Source organism: Hyperolius riggenbachi, chromosome 4, assembly GCF_040937935.1.
Source record: "Hyperolius riggenbachi isolate aHypRig1 chromosome 4, aHypRig1.pri, whole genome shotgun sequence".
NCBI classification, from domain to species: Eukaryota; Metazoa; Chordata; class Amphibia; order Anura; family Hyperoliidae; genus Hyperolius; species Hyperolius riggenbachi.
The window spans coordinates 317021762-317033707 of record NC_090649.1 but is presented as its reverse complement, the minus strand read 5'-3'; the positions used below and the strand labels follow the sequence as shown (position 1 = coordinate 317033707).

The 11946-nt window shown below is 44.1% G+C and overlaps 1 protein-coding gene across 3 annotated transcripts in view; it reads left to right on the top strand.

Moving 5' to 3' along the window:
• Positions 1-2999: 2999 nt before the first annotated feature.
• The window catches only part of PHACTR2 (phosphatase and actin regulator 2), a 171351-nt gene continuing 162404 nt past the window's right edge, over positions 3000-11946 (top strand). Inside the window, exon 1 of one of the 3 annotated variants that reach the window (XM_068231696.1) lies at positions 3000-3257. In XM_068231696.1, the coding sequence (XP_068087797.1) occupies positions 3248-3257 (10 nt within the window). In that variant the 5' untranslated portion in view covers positions 3000-3247. Of the gene's footprint in view, positions 3258-3284; positions 3608-11946 lie in introns of those variants that run through there. The other 2 variants (XM_068231695.1, XM_068231697.1) reach the window with 2 other exon arrangements.

The following is an 11946-nucleotide window of genomic DNA, read 5'->3' as shown; positions in this document are numbered from 1 at the left end:
TGTATTCTGACTCGAAACTGCATTTGAATCGGAATTCCTTTTTTACCCATGATCAAGACCAATTCGGAAGTGGGCGGAGTCGTGATCACTCGAATCTGGGATTGGGGGTATCCGAAGCAAACCTACTTGGAAGATCCTCTGGGGGAATGAGATGTTTAATTTTTGCAATGTTCCTCAGATGACAGTAGAAATATTTGACTACAGATTTGGTTTCTGAAGCTCAATTCCCCATCGATTAGAACACGAAGGCTGTGCGCAAGGTCGGAGCTATTTATGTCTGAATTCCCAATCCTGATTGGTGTTTGTGAGAAACCGCTTAGCTGCCTGCGCAGGCAGGCAGCCTTTTGACCATTGTTTAGGTTTGCATGCTGCAGGACTCTGGAAAGGAGACCTTCTGTCAGTTTTGCGGCTTGTGCTTGCTGAGGAATTTGCATACGTTGTCATGCAAATTGTCTGGCCACATTCATTGGAGGCGTGTACTATAAGTACTATGTGTTTCCCACAATGCTTGGCTGGTCATAAGGATTCCTTCCTGTGAAACACTCCTGGAGGAGTGTCAGCCTTACTCTTTGTTTGAAGTTCAGCTTAGAGTAATTCCTGAAACTGCGCTAGGCAGGTTCCCCTAGTGAGGATTGCTTATCTGTTTTGTTTGTTCTGTTGCGATTGTCCTGTCCCAGCGGTGGTCGACAGGAAATCGTTCTGATCTCTGTTCTTGGAGTATAGCTGGTGCAGCGGTTGCTACCAGCTATCTCTTCTGTTCTGTCTCCTTGGATCGCGCTAGCCTCTTTTTGCTAGTGCTGTGGATCCTTCTGTTCTGCTACTCTGTACCTGGATCGCACTAGCATCCTGCGCTAGTGCTGTGGATGCTTCTGTTCTGCCTCCCTGGATCGCACTAGCATCCTGCGCTAGTGCTGTGGATCCTTCTGTTCTGTTACTCTGTACCTGGATCGCACTAGCATCCTGCGCTAGTGCTGTGGATCCTTCTGTTCTGTCTCCCTGGATCACACTGGCCTCTTTTAGCTAGTGCTGTGGATCCTGTCTCTCGCTTGTTCCTGTTTTCGTGTGTCTGTCTTGTCTGCTACGAACGCTTGCTGGAGGCTCGGTGAGGTAACCGTTAAGCAAGCGCTCGCGTCCTTTGTTTCATGTTTGTCTGTCAGTGGTTAGTTAGGCGTGCTTGTCTCTATTGTGCTTATCACGTGGAGACCGCGCATGAACGCGTACACTGTTGTGAATGAGTGCGGTGTTCGCGTTCAGTTAGCGTTTGTTGTTTTCTTTACCTTCTCGTTGTATAATTTGCTGTGCCTTTGCTACTCTCGTGCTCTGCCTTGCTGTAGCCTTGTGTCACGTCTGGCGATCGCACCTCTCGCGATCGCGTTCCTGCTTCATATCTGCTGTGGTGTGTGCACCGTCGCGGGTTGGCGACTAGGTTGGCGCACACACATACAACCTGTCCCTTTGCTCGTTCTCATTCGCTTCTCTTGCGATTGCGTTCTGCGCTTCGTACAATTCCTGTCTGGCATTTGTGGAGGTACAGAGGATTGGTTCCTCTGCACTCCCCAACGCTATCTGCCGACAGGAATTTCCCTCTACGGGTGCATAACACCTTTTGCTGGGTTCCTGCAATTATACGCTTGTGGAGGATTTCCGCCGTATCAGCGCACGCGTTGTGCGCTGATCACGGAGGAAGTTCCACAATCGTTACAGTGTTGATTTAGAATAGAGCTGTTTTGATGCCAAGCGCTAGCCTTGGATGACAAGGATCTCAGTTTTGTCAGCATTCAGCTTCATTCAACCAGTTGTCATTCATCTACTCTTGTAGCTCAGCTAAGCAATTTACTTTTGGAGCCAGCAAGTTTGTTCCACCAAGTTTGAAGGACAAGTATAGCTATGTGTCATTGGCATAGCAGTGATACGTCAGGCTATGTTGTTGGATAATTGTACCAAGTGGTAGCATTTAGATTTCAAACAGCAAAGGGGATATGATTGTCCCTTGTGGCACTCCAAATTTTAGAGGTGCAGGGTAGGACATGACAGGTCCTAGGGATACTCTGCATTCTGTCAGTCAAGAAAGATCTGAACCACTGGAGGACTGAGCCATTGATGCCACAGTACTCCTGCAATATGTTGACTCCGGCAATATCTTGAGCAAGATTTCATAGTCAACTGTATAAAAAGCTGCTGAGAGATCCAACAGGATTGGGATGGATTTGTCCCTTGCCATGAGCAGATCGTTGCAGACTTGGATGAGGGCTGTTTCACAACTGTGGTATTTTTTGAAGCTAGATTTTAGATGGTCCAAGATGTTTAGCCTAGGCTGGTTTAGTTAGGTAGAATTATTTTCCCTTAGCATTCTGGGAGACCAGGTGTTGTTTCTCCTGACTTTGGAACACACAGTAAATAAACATTCCACAGTGATGCACCTGCCAGCAGTTAAGATGTCACCACCTGCGATAAATTTAAGATTGTAAAACGGGGAGAGGAAAGTTTCAAAGGCTACATAAATATTACATCTGGCTCTTAAAGTTGATGTAGATCCTAAAACATCTCTGCTGGCTCCTGAATTGAACAGACTAGCATCTGAATTCCACCTTTGTTGCAACATCCAATTAATAGAACCTTTTTTCTTAACATCTATCATAATTGTATAAGCAAATATTAAACGTCCCCTCATTTCCTATCCTCAGTGACACCTATGAACAGGAAGTAAGGAAAAATTGCTCCGGCCACAAATGTAACTTGGTGGAGCTTTCCAACCTGTACTCTGGTCAAACTAACAAAAAGTTAGGCAGGAGTTCCTCTTTAACTTCGCCAGTCCCTTTAAAATAATAAAGAGATTCCTGGCATTGCATATATTGCTTGAACAACAATACCATGGTTTGGAGTGTCAAAAATATTAGCATATCAAGAAGCACAGCTTGGCAGGCAAGCCCTGCTATTCTTACATGTCACACTTGCTCAGCACACAGAGGAGCCTTTGTTAGACGCTGCTGCTAAGAGAACAGAAGGGCTAAGGAAGGGAAGAGAGAGGGTGAACTTAGAACTTGAAAGGAGAAACATTAGGTAGATGCAGAAAATATGTAAAGTATGAGTGGTGTAAATGGGACATGTGAAGTCTATAGTATACAGTACAGTATAAGAAGGGAAGGGCAGAGCCAGAATGTGAGAGGAAACTAGAGCAGCAGAATGCTAGACCAGAAGTAAAACAAAGCGGAATAAGTAGTTGTAAAGGGGAAGAAGCTAGCAGCACATGATCATAGGTAAGAAGAAGAAGTTGAAGGGTAGTGGGTGGGAGGCAGAGTGTGCAGGCAGGAAGGGGGAGCCAGTGTGTATGTGTGTGACCTGTGACCCGCACTAATCTGCTGCAGGAATGACAGGCATTCAGCTGAACAGGAACAGTGGAGCCCAGGCTGCATCAGGCTGCGGACATACTGCGGGGCACAAGCCATAGCGGACGGGAGGAGATGAATCCGTGGGATTATTTTTCCTGGGAATGCACGGCCAGGGGCGCCTGAGAGCCGCAGGACTATAACATAAAGGGCCGCCGTTCTTGGAAGTTCAGCAATGGGCCAGACCTCCGTATCAACTCTGTCTGGACAGGCGAGCAGCGGTGAGTACAAGTGGTGGGACCATGTGTGCTGTGGGAGTGCTGCCTGGCCGCCCTGTCTGTGGGCTCATCTACCACCGTATTCCATCATCCCCAGCAGCAGCCAGATTGCGTGTCCCAGCATAGTCCACATACTGATCCACTCTGGCGGGCCATGCTGGGACTTGTTGTCCCCCACAAATCCTGGCTGGTGGTCCCGTGTAGGAAGAAAACTTTCAGCACTGTTTGGTATAATGAGACGTGTAGTGAGCTGGCTGTGCTTGCTGTGACCCAGCATCCTTATTGATCTGTGTACTAGTGATCAGTGTAGAGCACTGCAGGCATTTATCAGTGCACTCTACTGATGGAAGGCAGAGCTGTGAGAACAGATTACACGCTATCCTATGGACATTATGAAAGGTATTTGTGAACAGAAAGCTGCTTCTAGTTGTCTTCTAATTACAGCCTGAACATACAGAGTATACTGAATTATAAAGGAGGGCGTAGACCTGTTAATTGTTCTGAATTATGGCAACAATGTTTTGTTGGAGAGAGTCTCATATAGGCATTTACTTGCTAATTGCCCACTTACAGGTAGTTGTGACTGGCACCTCAGTTTATGCTGTACTTATAAAGTTCCATTGAAGAAACAGTGTGCAATTCACAGGCAGTGTGCTGGTACAGGACGTGACATCTTCCGCTCATTCACTATGTTGCTAAAGCCTGGTTCATTTCAGATCCTAATCGAATCGAGTGAATGATCAGATTGACAAATCTGACAATGATCGGATATAGAAGAAAACTGGCGTACACACGGATGTGATCTTTCCAAATTTCGAATAGATATCCCGTTGGATTTTGATCGAAAATGAATGGAAAGGACACATACATGGAACAAAAGCCAGTATTTTGGTTGATATTTTTCATTATGTACGATCGAGAGTGATCGATTTGGAGCTTGGGGTCGGATGCTGGCAGTCAGTAAGCGGTATATTTTACTTGGCTAATCCAATCATTTTCTCAATTGGAAGTAAAAATTGCATGGTGTGTGTACCAGGCTTTATTTTCTTATGGCTGGCTTTGCCAGATATCAAGAACAAAGCAACCCTGGTGTTTGTAGAGAGAATGCAGCTTCCCATCCTCTTGGTTATTGTTTGTGGACACGCCAAATAAATAAGTCCATGCACTTTATAATGTTTAGCTGTGTAGTGTACGATTAACTGGAAATAGTCCATTGTATTGAAGGTGATACAATGTATTGCAGATGCAATAACATTATTCAAGTATCTTCCACAATGCTTAACTGCTTGTTTACATAAATGGTGACAAAGCCGCAATAAAGGAGGTTTCCACCTGTGCACTGTGTGGAGAGGGATAAGATGAGATGTTTATCACAGTGATATTACTAGTTTACACTGATGAGAAAGTCCTGCCACCAGTAGCACATTTTGCTCACCGGATAGTTTGTAAGTGAAATCCCCATAAGCTATGAATAGTACAATTTTCTAATGATCACTCGGGCTAGTTAGAATTGGCTGCTGGTAATAGTGACATGTTGGCTATGATGGGCATATTATGGCAGTAGGTAAATACTGCATCTTATCAACTTCTTTCCTGTACAGCAGTGTGGTGGCTCTCTTATTTTTTGTTTAAATAGAGTTTTCAGCAATTCATTATTTGAGGGACACGGAAGCGTGGCGGTAACTTCCAGGATCTGCTAAGTGCCAGGCAAACGACGGCCGAAATCAGGTTCGAAATGCGGCGGATTCACAAACAACGTTAAGCGATAGAACCGATGGCTGTCCATTCATCTGAATGGACGGCATTAAAGAGACACTGAAGCGAAAAAAAAATTATGATATTATGATTTGTATGTGTAGCACAGCTAAGAAATAAAACATTAAGATCAGATACATCAGTGTAATTGTTTCCAGTACAGGAAGAGTTAAGAAACTCCAGTTGTTATCTCCATGCAAAAAAGCCATTAATCTCTATGACTTTCAAAGTCGTGGAGAGGGCTGTCTTCTGACTTTTATTATCTCAACTGTAAGTAAACAGTTTTCTTTTTATCTGCCAGAGGAGAGGTCATTAGTACACAGACTGCTCTGAAAGAATCATTTTGAATGCTGAGTGTTGTGTAATCTGCACATATTAGAGAATGATGCACTGTTAGAAAAAACACTATATACCTGAAAATAAAAATATGAGAATATTTTCTTTGCTGCTAATCTTCTAGTAATTATTCATAGTACACAACCAATTCATTATATCATATATATTTTTTCGCTTCAGTGTCTCTTTAAGCAATGTGTGGCGCAGCTGTTGATTAGCGTTACAGAACTGTGCGAACCACCCCTAACTGAAATGGCATTTTTTAAAATCTTTTTTTTAACGTTTATTAGTTGATAAGAACCCAAACTGTATCATCTCTGGTATCATTACACTAATAAGTCAAGCAATTAATCCACCTGCCTAGCATTATGAAAGGTCCCCTCTGTACAGCCAGAACAGCTGTGACCCATCAAGGCATGTACTGCACAAGACCACTGGAGGTGCCATGTGGTATCTGGCACCAGCACTTTAGCAGCAGATCCTAAGCTGTGAGGTCTCCATGGATCAGATTTGTGTCTGATGCACATCTTGACTGGACTGAGATCTAGGGAATTTGGAGGACAAAGAAAGCTTGATTCATCAGACCAGACCTTCTATCTCTGTTGCCCCATTGTCCAGGTCTGGCACTCACATGCTCATTGTAGACCTTTTGGTAGTTGTCAGCTTCAGCTCTCTGAGTAGTCTGCAGCTGTGCAGCAAACCTGACACCTTTTCCCATGGTCATCATAAACTTTTGGGGGAAATTTGTGTTACAGTAGCGATTGGGTAACCTTACATCCATTTTAGAACCACTTTAGGCAGCTAGTAACCAGTGCATAGTGGGCACTAGGGATGGTCATGTCTAGGAGAATTCATGGAGAAGCATGTAATTTGTTTGATCAGCTGAAATATTTGCAGAACTCTGATTTGCAATGAACACATCCTGTTTTAGCACATGATCATGGCTGGCAAATCTGAAACTTACATATCTTTCACCTGACCAAACTGATTAGATACATGCTTCTCCATGAGCTCTCCTAGACATGATAGTCACTAGTGGGCTCACTCTAAAGACCTGCTGTTTGGAGATGATTTTACCATCATATAGCAATCACAATTTAGGCCTTGTCCCCACTATACAATGCATTGATACAGCAAGACACAATAGCTGCTTTGCACTCTGTTGCAGTGTTGATCCCATTCAGTGGCACAGAATGGGACAGTGCTGGGTTGTAGATGAGCATGCATGCAGCAATGCATTCTCATAATGCACCGCTGCGAGGCATATACAGTATGTGGAAACAGCAGACAGACCATATAGTGGGGCAAAAACTCAAAATGGCTAAAATCATTGTGTAAATGAACTTCTATGGCATTCTACAGCATTCTGCACGCAAAAAAACATCTCATGCCTAGTTTGAGCCTCAGTCAAGTTTTTCCTTATTTTGCTGCTGCCTGTGTGGCAGAGGGGATATTTAAAGAGATCTCAGTGCTGATTTTATAAAATGCATAAAATGAACCCTCCCTCTAAGGGAGATTTATAAATAGTTTGGGATGTTGGGGGGTGACAAGCATTACTTACCTCCGTGGAGCTGCTCCCTTGCCCTGTCTATATGAGATCCGCCATCTTCTCCATCCAGAGCCACAGCTGAAGCAGTTTCAAGGGCCTGCAGTAGCACGTATCCATGCCACCACAGTGCATCCTGGGAGATGTAGCCCTTCAATATGAGTACTTCTCTTGGCCTGTTGCGGCAACGTTTTGATGCCCATGCGTAGAAGTATATTTTTCAATACGCTTCCGTGCACTTTTCGTATACCCCAAACAGGAAGTGACCACAAGTGCGCGTCACTTCCTGTTTGGCCGGGTGCCAGAAGTGGAATACCACATAGCAACACGGTATTCCCCAAAGGCCTGTTTTTGGTCATCACGGCCACCGCACCGTTGTCGCCAATATATAGTGTGAAGCCAGCCTCATGATTGCACTGCACCCTGAACCACAGGCGTCATCCAGTTACGCACTGCAGGCAGTGTGTTGTTGCATCGGGACGCATTGCACTGCAAGTCAAGCAGTGTAAAAGGCACTATTGAAATATAATGGCATGACATTTCTATGCAATTATATTTCACACCGCAACTGGTGACGTGTGAAGGACACTTTCTTTGATATTTTCTGAAAAATCGATCGTAAAGGTGGCCACTAATGATCCAACCTTTTTCATCCAATCTTACCATTTCTATGTAATATAAGGGAACTGCCTAAGTTATCCATTCAGTATATTTACTCAGTTTACCCTTCTACTACATAGATTTGGTAAGATTGGATGAAAAAGATTGGATCATTAGTGGCCACCTTAAGTGTATTGGTTGCATTCTTTTATTTATTTGATTACGGTATGCTAGACAAGACACAAAACATTTATATCACACTTTTCTCCTGGCAAACTCAAAGCGCCAGAGCTGCAGCCACTTACGCTCCACGGGCAACAGCATCATTATCAAAATTCTCTGGTTGAAAAAAAATGTTTTGATCGCTTATGGCCACCTTTAGAGAGGAGTTTTTAATCCAATTAAATGCTATTTGTTTGCCGTACTATAATCCAAATGAGCAAGCTGAACCGGAACTTCTGCCATGTCTTATCAGATTTGGAAGCTGCTAATTAACCAACTGTATGATTAACAAAACTGCTGGTAACTGAATCATTAGCTCCTGAGTGTGATCAGCCCCATGCAAAAGTTTGGTTGAACCCTAGTACAGTAATGATTTTTCTGATAGATAGAATGCATAGCATTTTCTGGACTGAAAAGCTCAGCTCTGTTTCCAGCCATGCTCTGTGCCAGTAATGGGTATCATTGGTACAAAAGGTAAAACACCCAGCAATAACAGCATGAGGAGAAAATGGAATATCTCTAATATCTCTGACTCCAGTGCTGTCATGTCCCTGTTGGGGGGAGATTCTTACTTTCTCTCTTTATGCCACCAGATCTGCGATTCCAGGAATTTTCATGTAGCCAGCTCTGGAATTCCAAGAATTCAAGTGCAATGTGACAGTATTGCAGACATCTAGGGATCTCTGTTACTCATTACTAAGGTTCGCTGTGTCATGTGAATGGGTAAAGGGCCTCTGTGAAAACATACATGTGTGGTAATAGCTTGCTAGAGGTGTGGGATTGCCCGGATCAGATCAGCCATATGTCCGCTGATGGCAGCCAATCTCAGTCAGGCAGGTTGGAAAAGCTCACCTCTGTCTCTGCTGCCTCCCCATTGATAAGGTGATAGGAAGGTGTCTGCGCTACAGCTCTCCTCTTCATATAAGCCTAGAATAGCCTCCTGCTTATTGTATTTTTAGGCAGTTGGGTACTTGGGTCATGCCTGTCTTTTATCCTGAAATTAATTATTATTCCTAATTGAATATTGAGTTTTATAGGACCCTCATTTCTTGTGGTGATGTACAGAGAACAATAATAGACAGTAGTATGTATCATATATACATAGTTCAGGCATAGTACAATCAGAATATACAGCTTGCTGGGTTCTCTGTAACTCTGGCTGTTGCAAGTCCTACCCCATAGAGCCACATTAATCCATGCCATGCACTGATGAGGATCAATTAATCCGAAACAGTCTGTATGCATGTTGGATGATTGTCGCTCTGTAACATTAAAAAGCTGACACATCATTGTTGCATTCCAGCGGATCTGGAGGGGTGGCTGGCTTGCAGGGACAACAATGGATAATTTGCATATATTCAGCAGTGATGCACTGGGAGACATCTTGGAGCTCACTCCAACCTGAATTATCGCAGATTCTTTCTGTTTTAAGAAAGCATACTTTTGTTTTCCAATATACAGCACATTTATACAAGTACAAAAATATATACAAAATCATCTGTATTACTTAGAACAAGTACAGCAGGAACATAAGACTTGAAAGAGCAAAGGGAGAACCTTGTGGGTTTACAGTCTATAAGGGAAGTTAGTGGAGACTATAGGTGACAAAAAATGTAGCGGAGAAGGCAGCGAGTCCTCTGATATGCGGAATGTGTGTCTGAAGAGGGACTTTGATAGATTGTAGGCTTGTCTGGAGAGGTGTGTATAAAGGTTACCTAAACCAAAATACATGTGGCTAGTTTAACTTAGCTGGGGCCTTTTCCAGACCCCTGAAGTCCTCCTAGTCCCTCGCCATCCTTCCACTCCATTCTGTCACTGTCCCCCTCAGAAATCTGGACAGTTCGGCCAGATACTGGCCACTACACAAGTGTGACCCTGGGCACGCGCCTTCTCGATCACTCTCCCGTTACTGGGAGTGTTCTGTGCATGCGGAGTAAGAATTTTTACTTCCTGCACAAGCCCAGAACGCTATGGAAGCATGATGGAGGAGGCGCGGGGCTGCACAAACAGTGTTCAGAGGGGGACAGCGGATGAATGGAGCAGCATAGAATGACGGGAAGGACCAGAACTACTACAGGGGGCTGGAAGAAGCCCCAGGTAAGTTAAAGGAAACATTAGGCAAAAATGGTAAAATCAGCTTTACTCACCTTGGACTTTCTCCAGCCCCTTGCAGTCGACTGTCCCACGCTGATCGCTCCACTCTCCGCCGATGTCCCGGGCTCCCCGCACGCTATTCAGGCCGACCTCGAGGTCGTCCTTATTGCGGCTGCGTGGAGCACCGCTTTCAATCATGGTCACGTGGTTCGCGGCGTACTGCGCAGGCTCAGTAGTTTGGCGCCTGCGCAGTACACAGCGGACCACGTGGCCATGATTGACAGTGGCTCTTCACACAGCCGCAGTAAGGACGACCTCGAGGTCGGCCTGAACAGCTTGCGGGGGGCCCGGGACATCGGCAGAGAGTGGAGCAATTAGCGTGGGACAGTCGGCTGCAAGGGGCTGGAGAAAGCCCCAGGTAAGTAAAGCTGATTTTACCATTTTTGCCTGATGTTTCCTTTAAATGGAACTTTAACTGAGAGGGATATGGATGCTGATCTCTGACTGCAGTAGTGGCTGAATCACACACCTGAAACAAGCATGCAGCTAATCCAGTCTGACTTCAGTCAGAGCACCTGATCTGCATGCTTGTTGAGGGGCTGTGGCTAAAAGTATTAGAGACCCAGGATCAGCAGGAGAGTCAGGCAACTGGTATTATTTTAAAAGGAAAAATCCATATCCTTCTCAGTTTAGTTTCCCTTTAAACTGGCAAGATTTAATTCATTTTAGGTTCCCTTACAGGCTGGATTCACACTGTATGTGTTGCATAACGTGCACATTATAATGTCTGTGATCTGCAATTGAGACTGGCTATAGATGTTAATTCAAAGCCTGTATGCAGTGAGTTAGAATACCGTAATCCGTTACAATGCAAAGCTGTGGACAAGCCCATATAATTTTATGGGCAGTAAGTTGACATGCAAAATTATTCTGGAATGCAGCTGATGCAGTGTGAAAGGACCTTAAGGTTCTGATTGAAGGTTGTTAGGCTCTGAGCTTGACAGACAGGGGCCCATGTGCAATTCCACATTTCTCCTGCGTTTTCTCCTAGGAAAAAAACTTTTCATCTTCTATTTAAAATAACTTTCCAGCACTTTTCAACTGAAAAAGTACTTAGAAGTAAGTACAAAAGTACTATCAAAAATATTTTGATTATTTTCTTGCTTTCTTGCTAGCTGGTGGCTTAGCAGGCATTATATTGACAAATGTAAAAATATCTCTTAGGAGAAAACTCAGGTGAAAAAGTGAATTGCATATGGCCCATTATGTGGAAGAGAGTTCTAGAGAAGTTTTTGAGGAGTCCTGGATTCAAAAAGAGAGAGAAGGGTGACTGTGGATAGGAGGTTTTCTTGTGCAAAGTGAAAACGTGGGTTGGGAATGTATCTGGATATTAGTCAGGAAATGTATGGATGGGAAAACTTACGCCGAGCTTTGTAGGTTAGTGTTAGGAGTCCGAACTGGATTCAGTGGGTAATTGGCAGCCATTGGACGGATTCACACTCTGCAAAGTTCTTAGTTGGCCCTGTTATGTTTCTGGTGCATCAAAGCATTGTGTTTTATTGAACTGAAAGCTCATCTTGTTTTCATCTCATGCTCTGTGCTAGTGGCAGATGTTATTGGTATGAGATGTCCTCTCGGAGTGTACTGTGAAGTAAGAATGCTTCCACTGCAAAAAAAACAATTGTATGCATGTTACATGTTGTGTAAAGTGAAGATACTCCATATAACCCCACCTTGTTCAGTAGTGGCACACTCCACACACCCCATAGCCAATAACCCCATCTTGTTC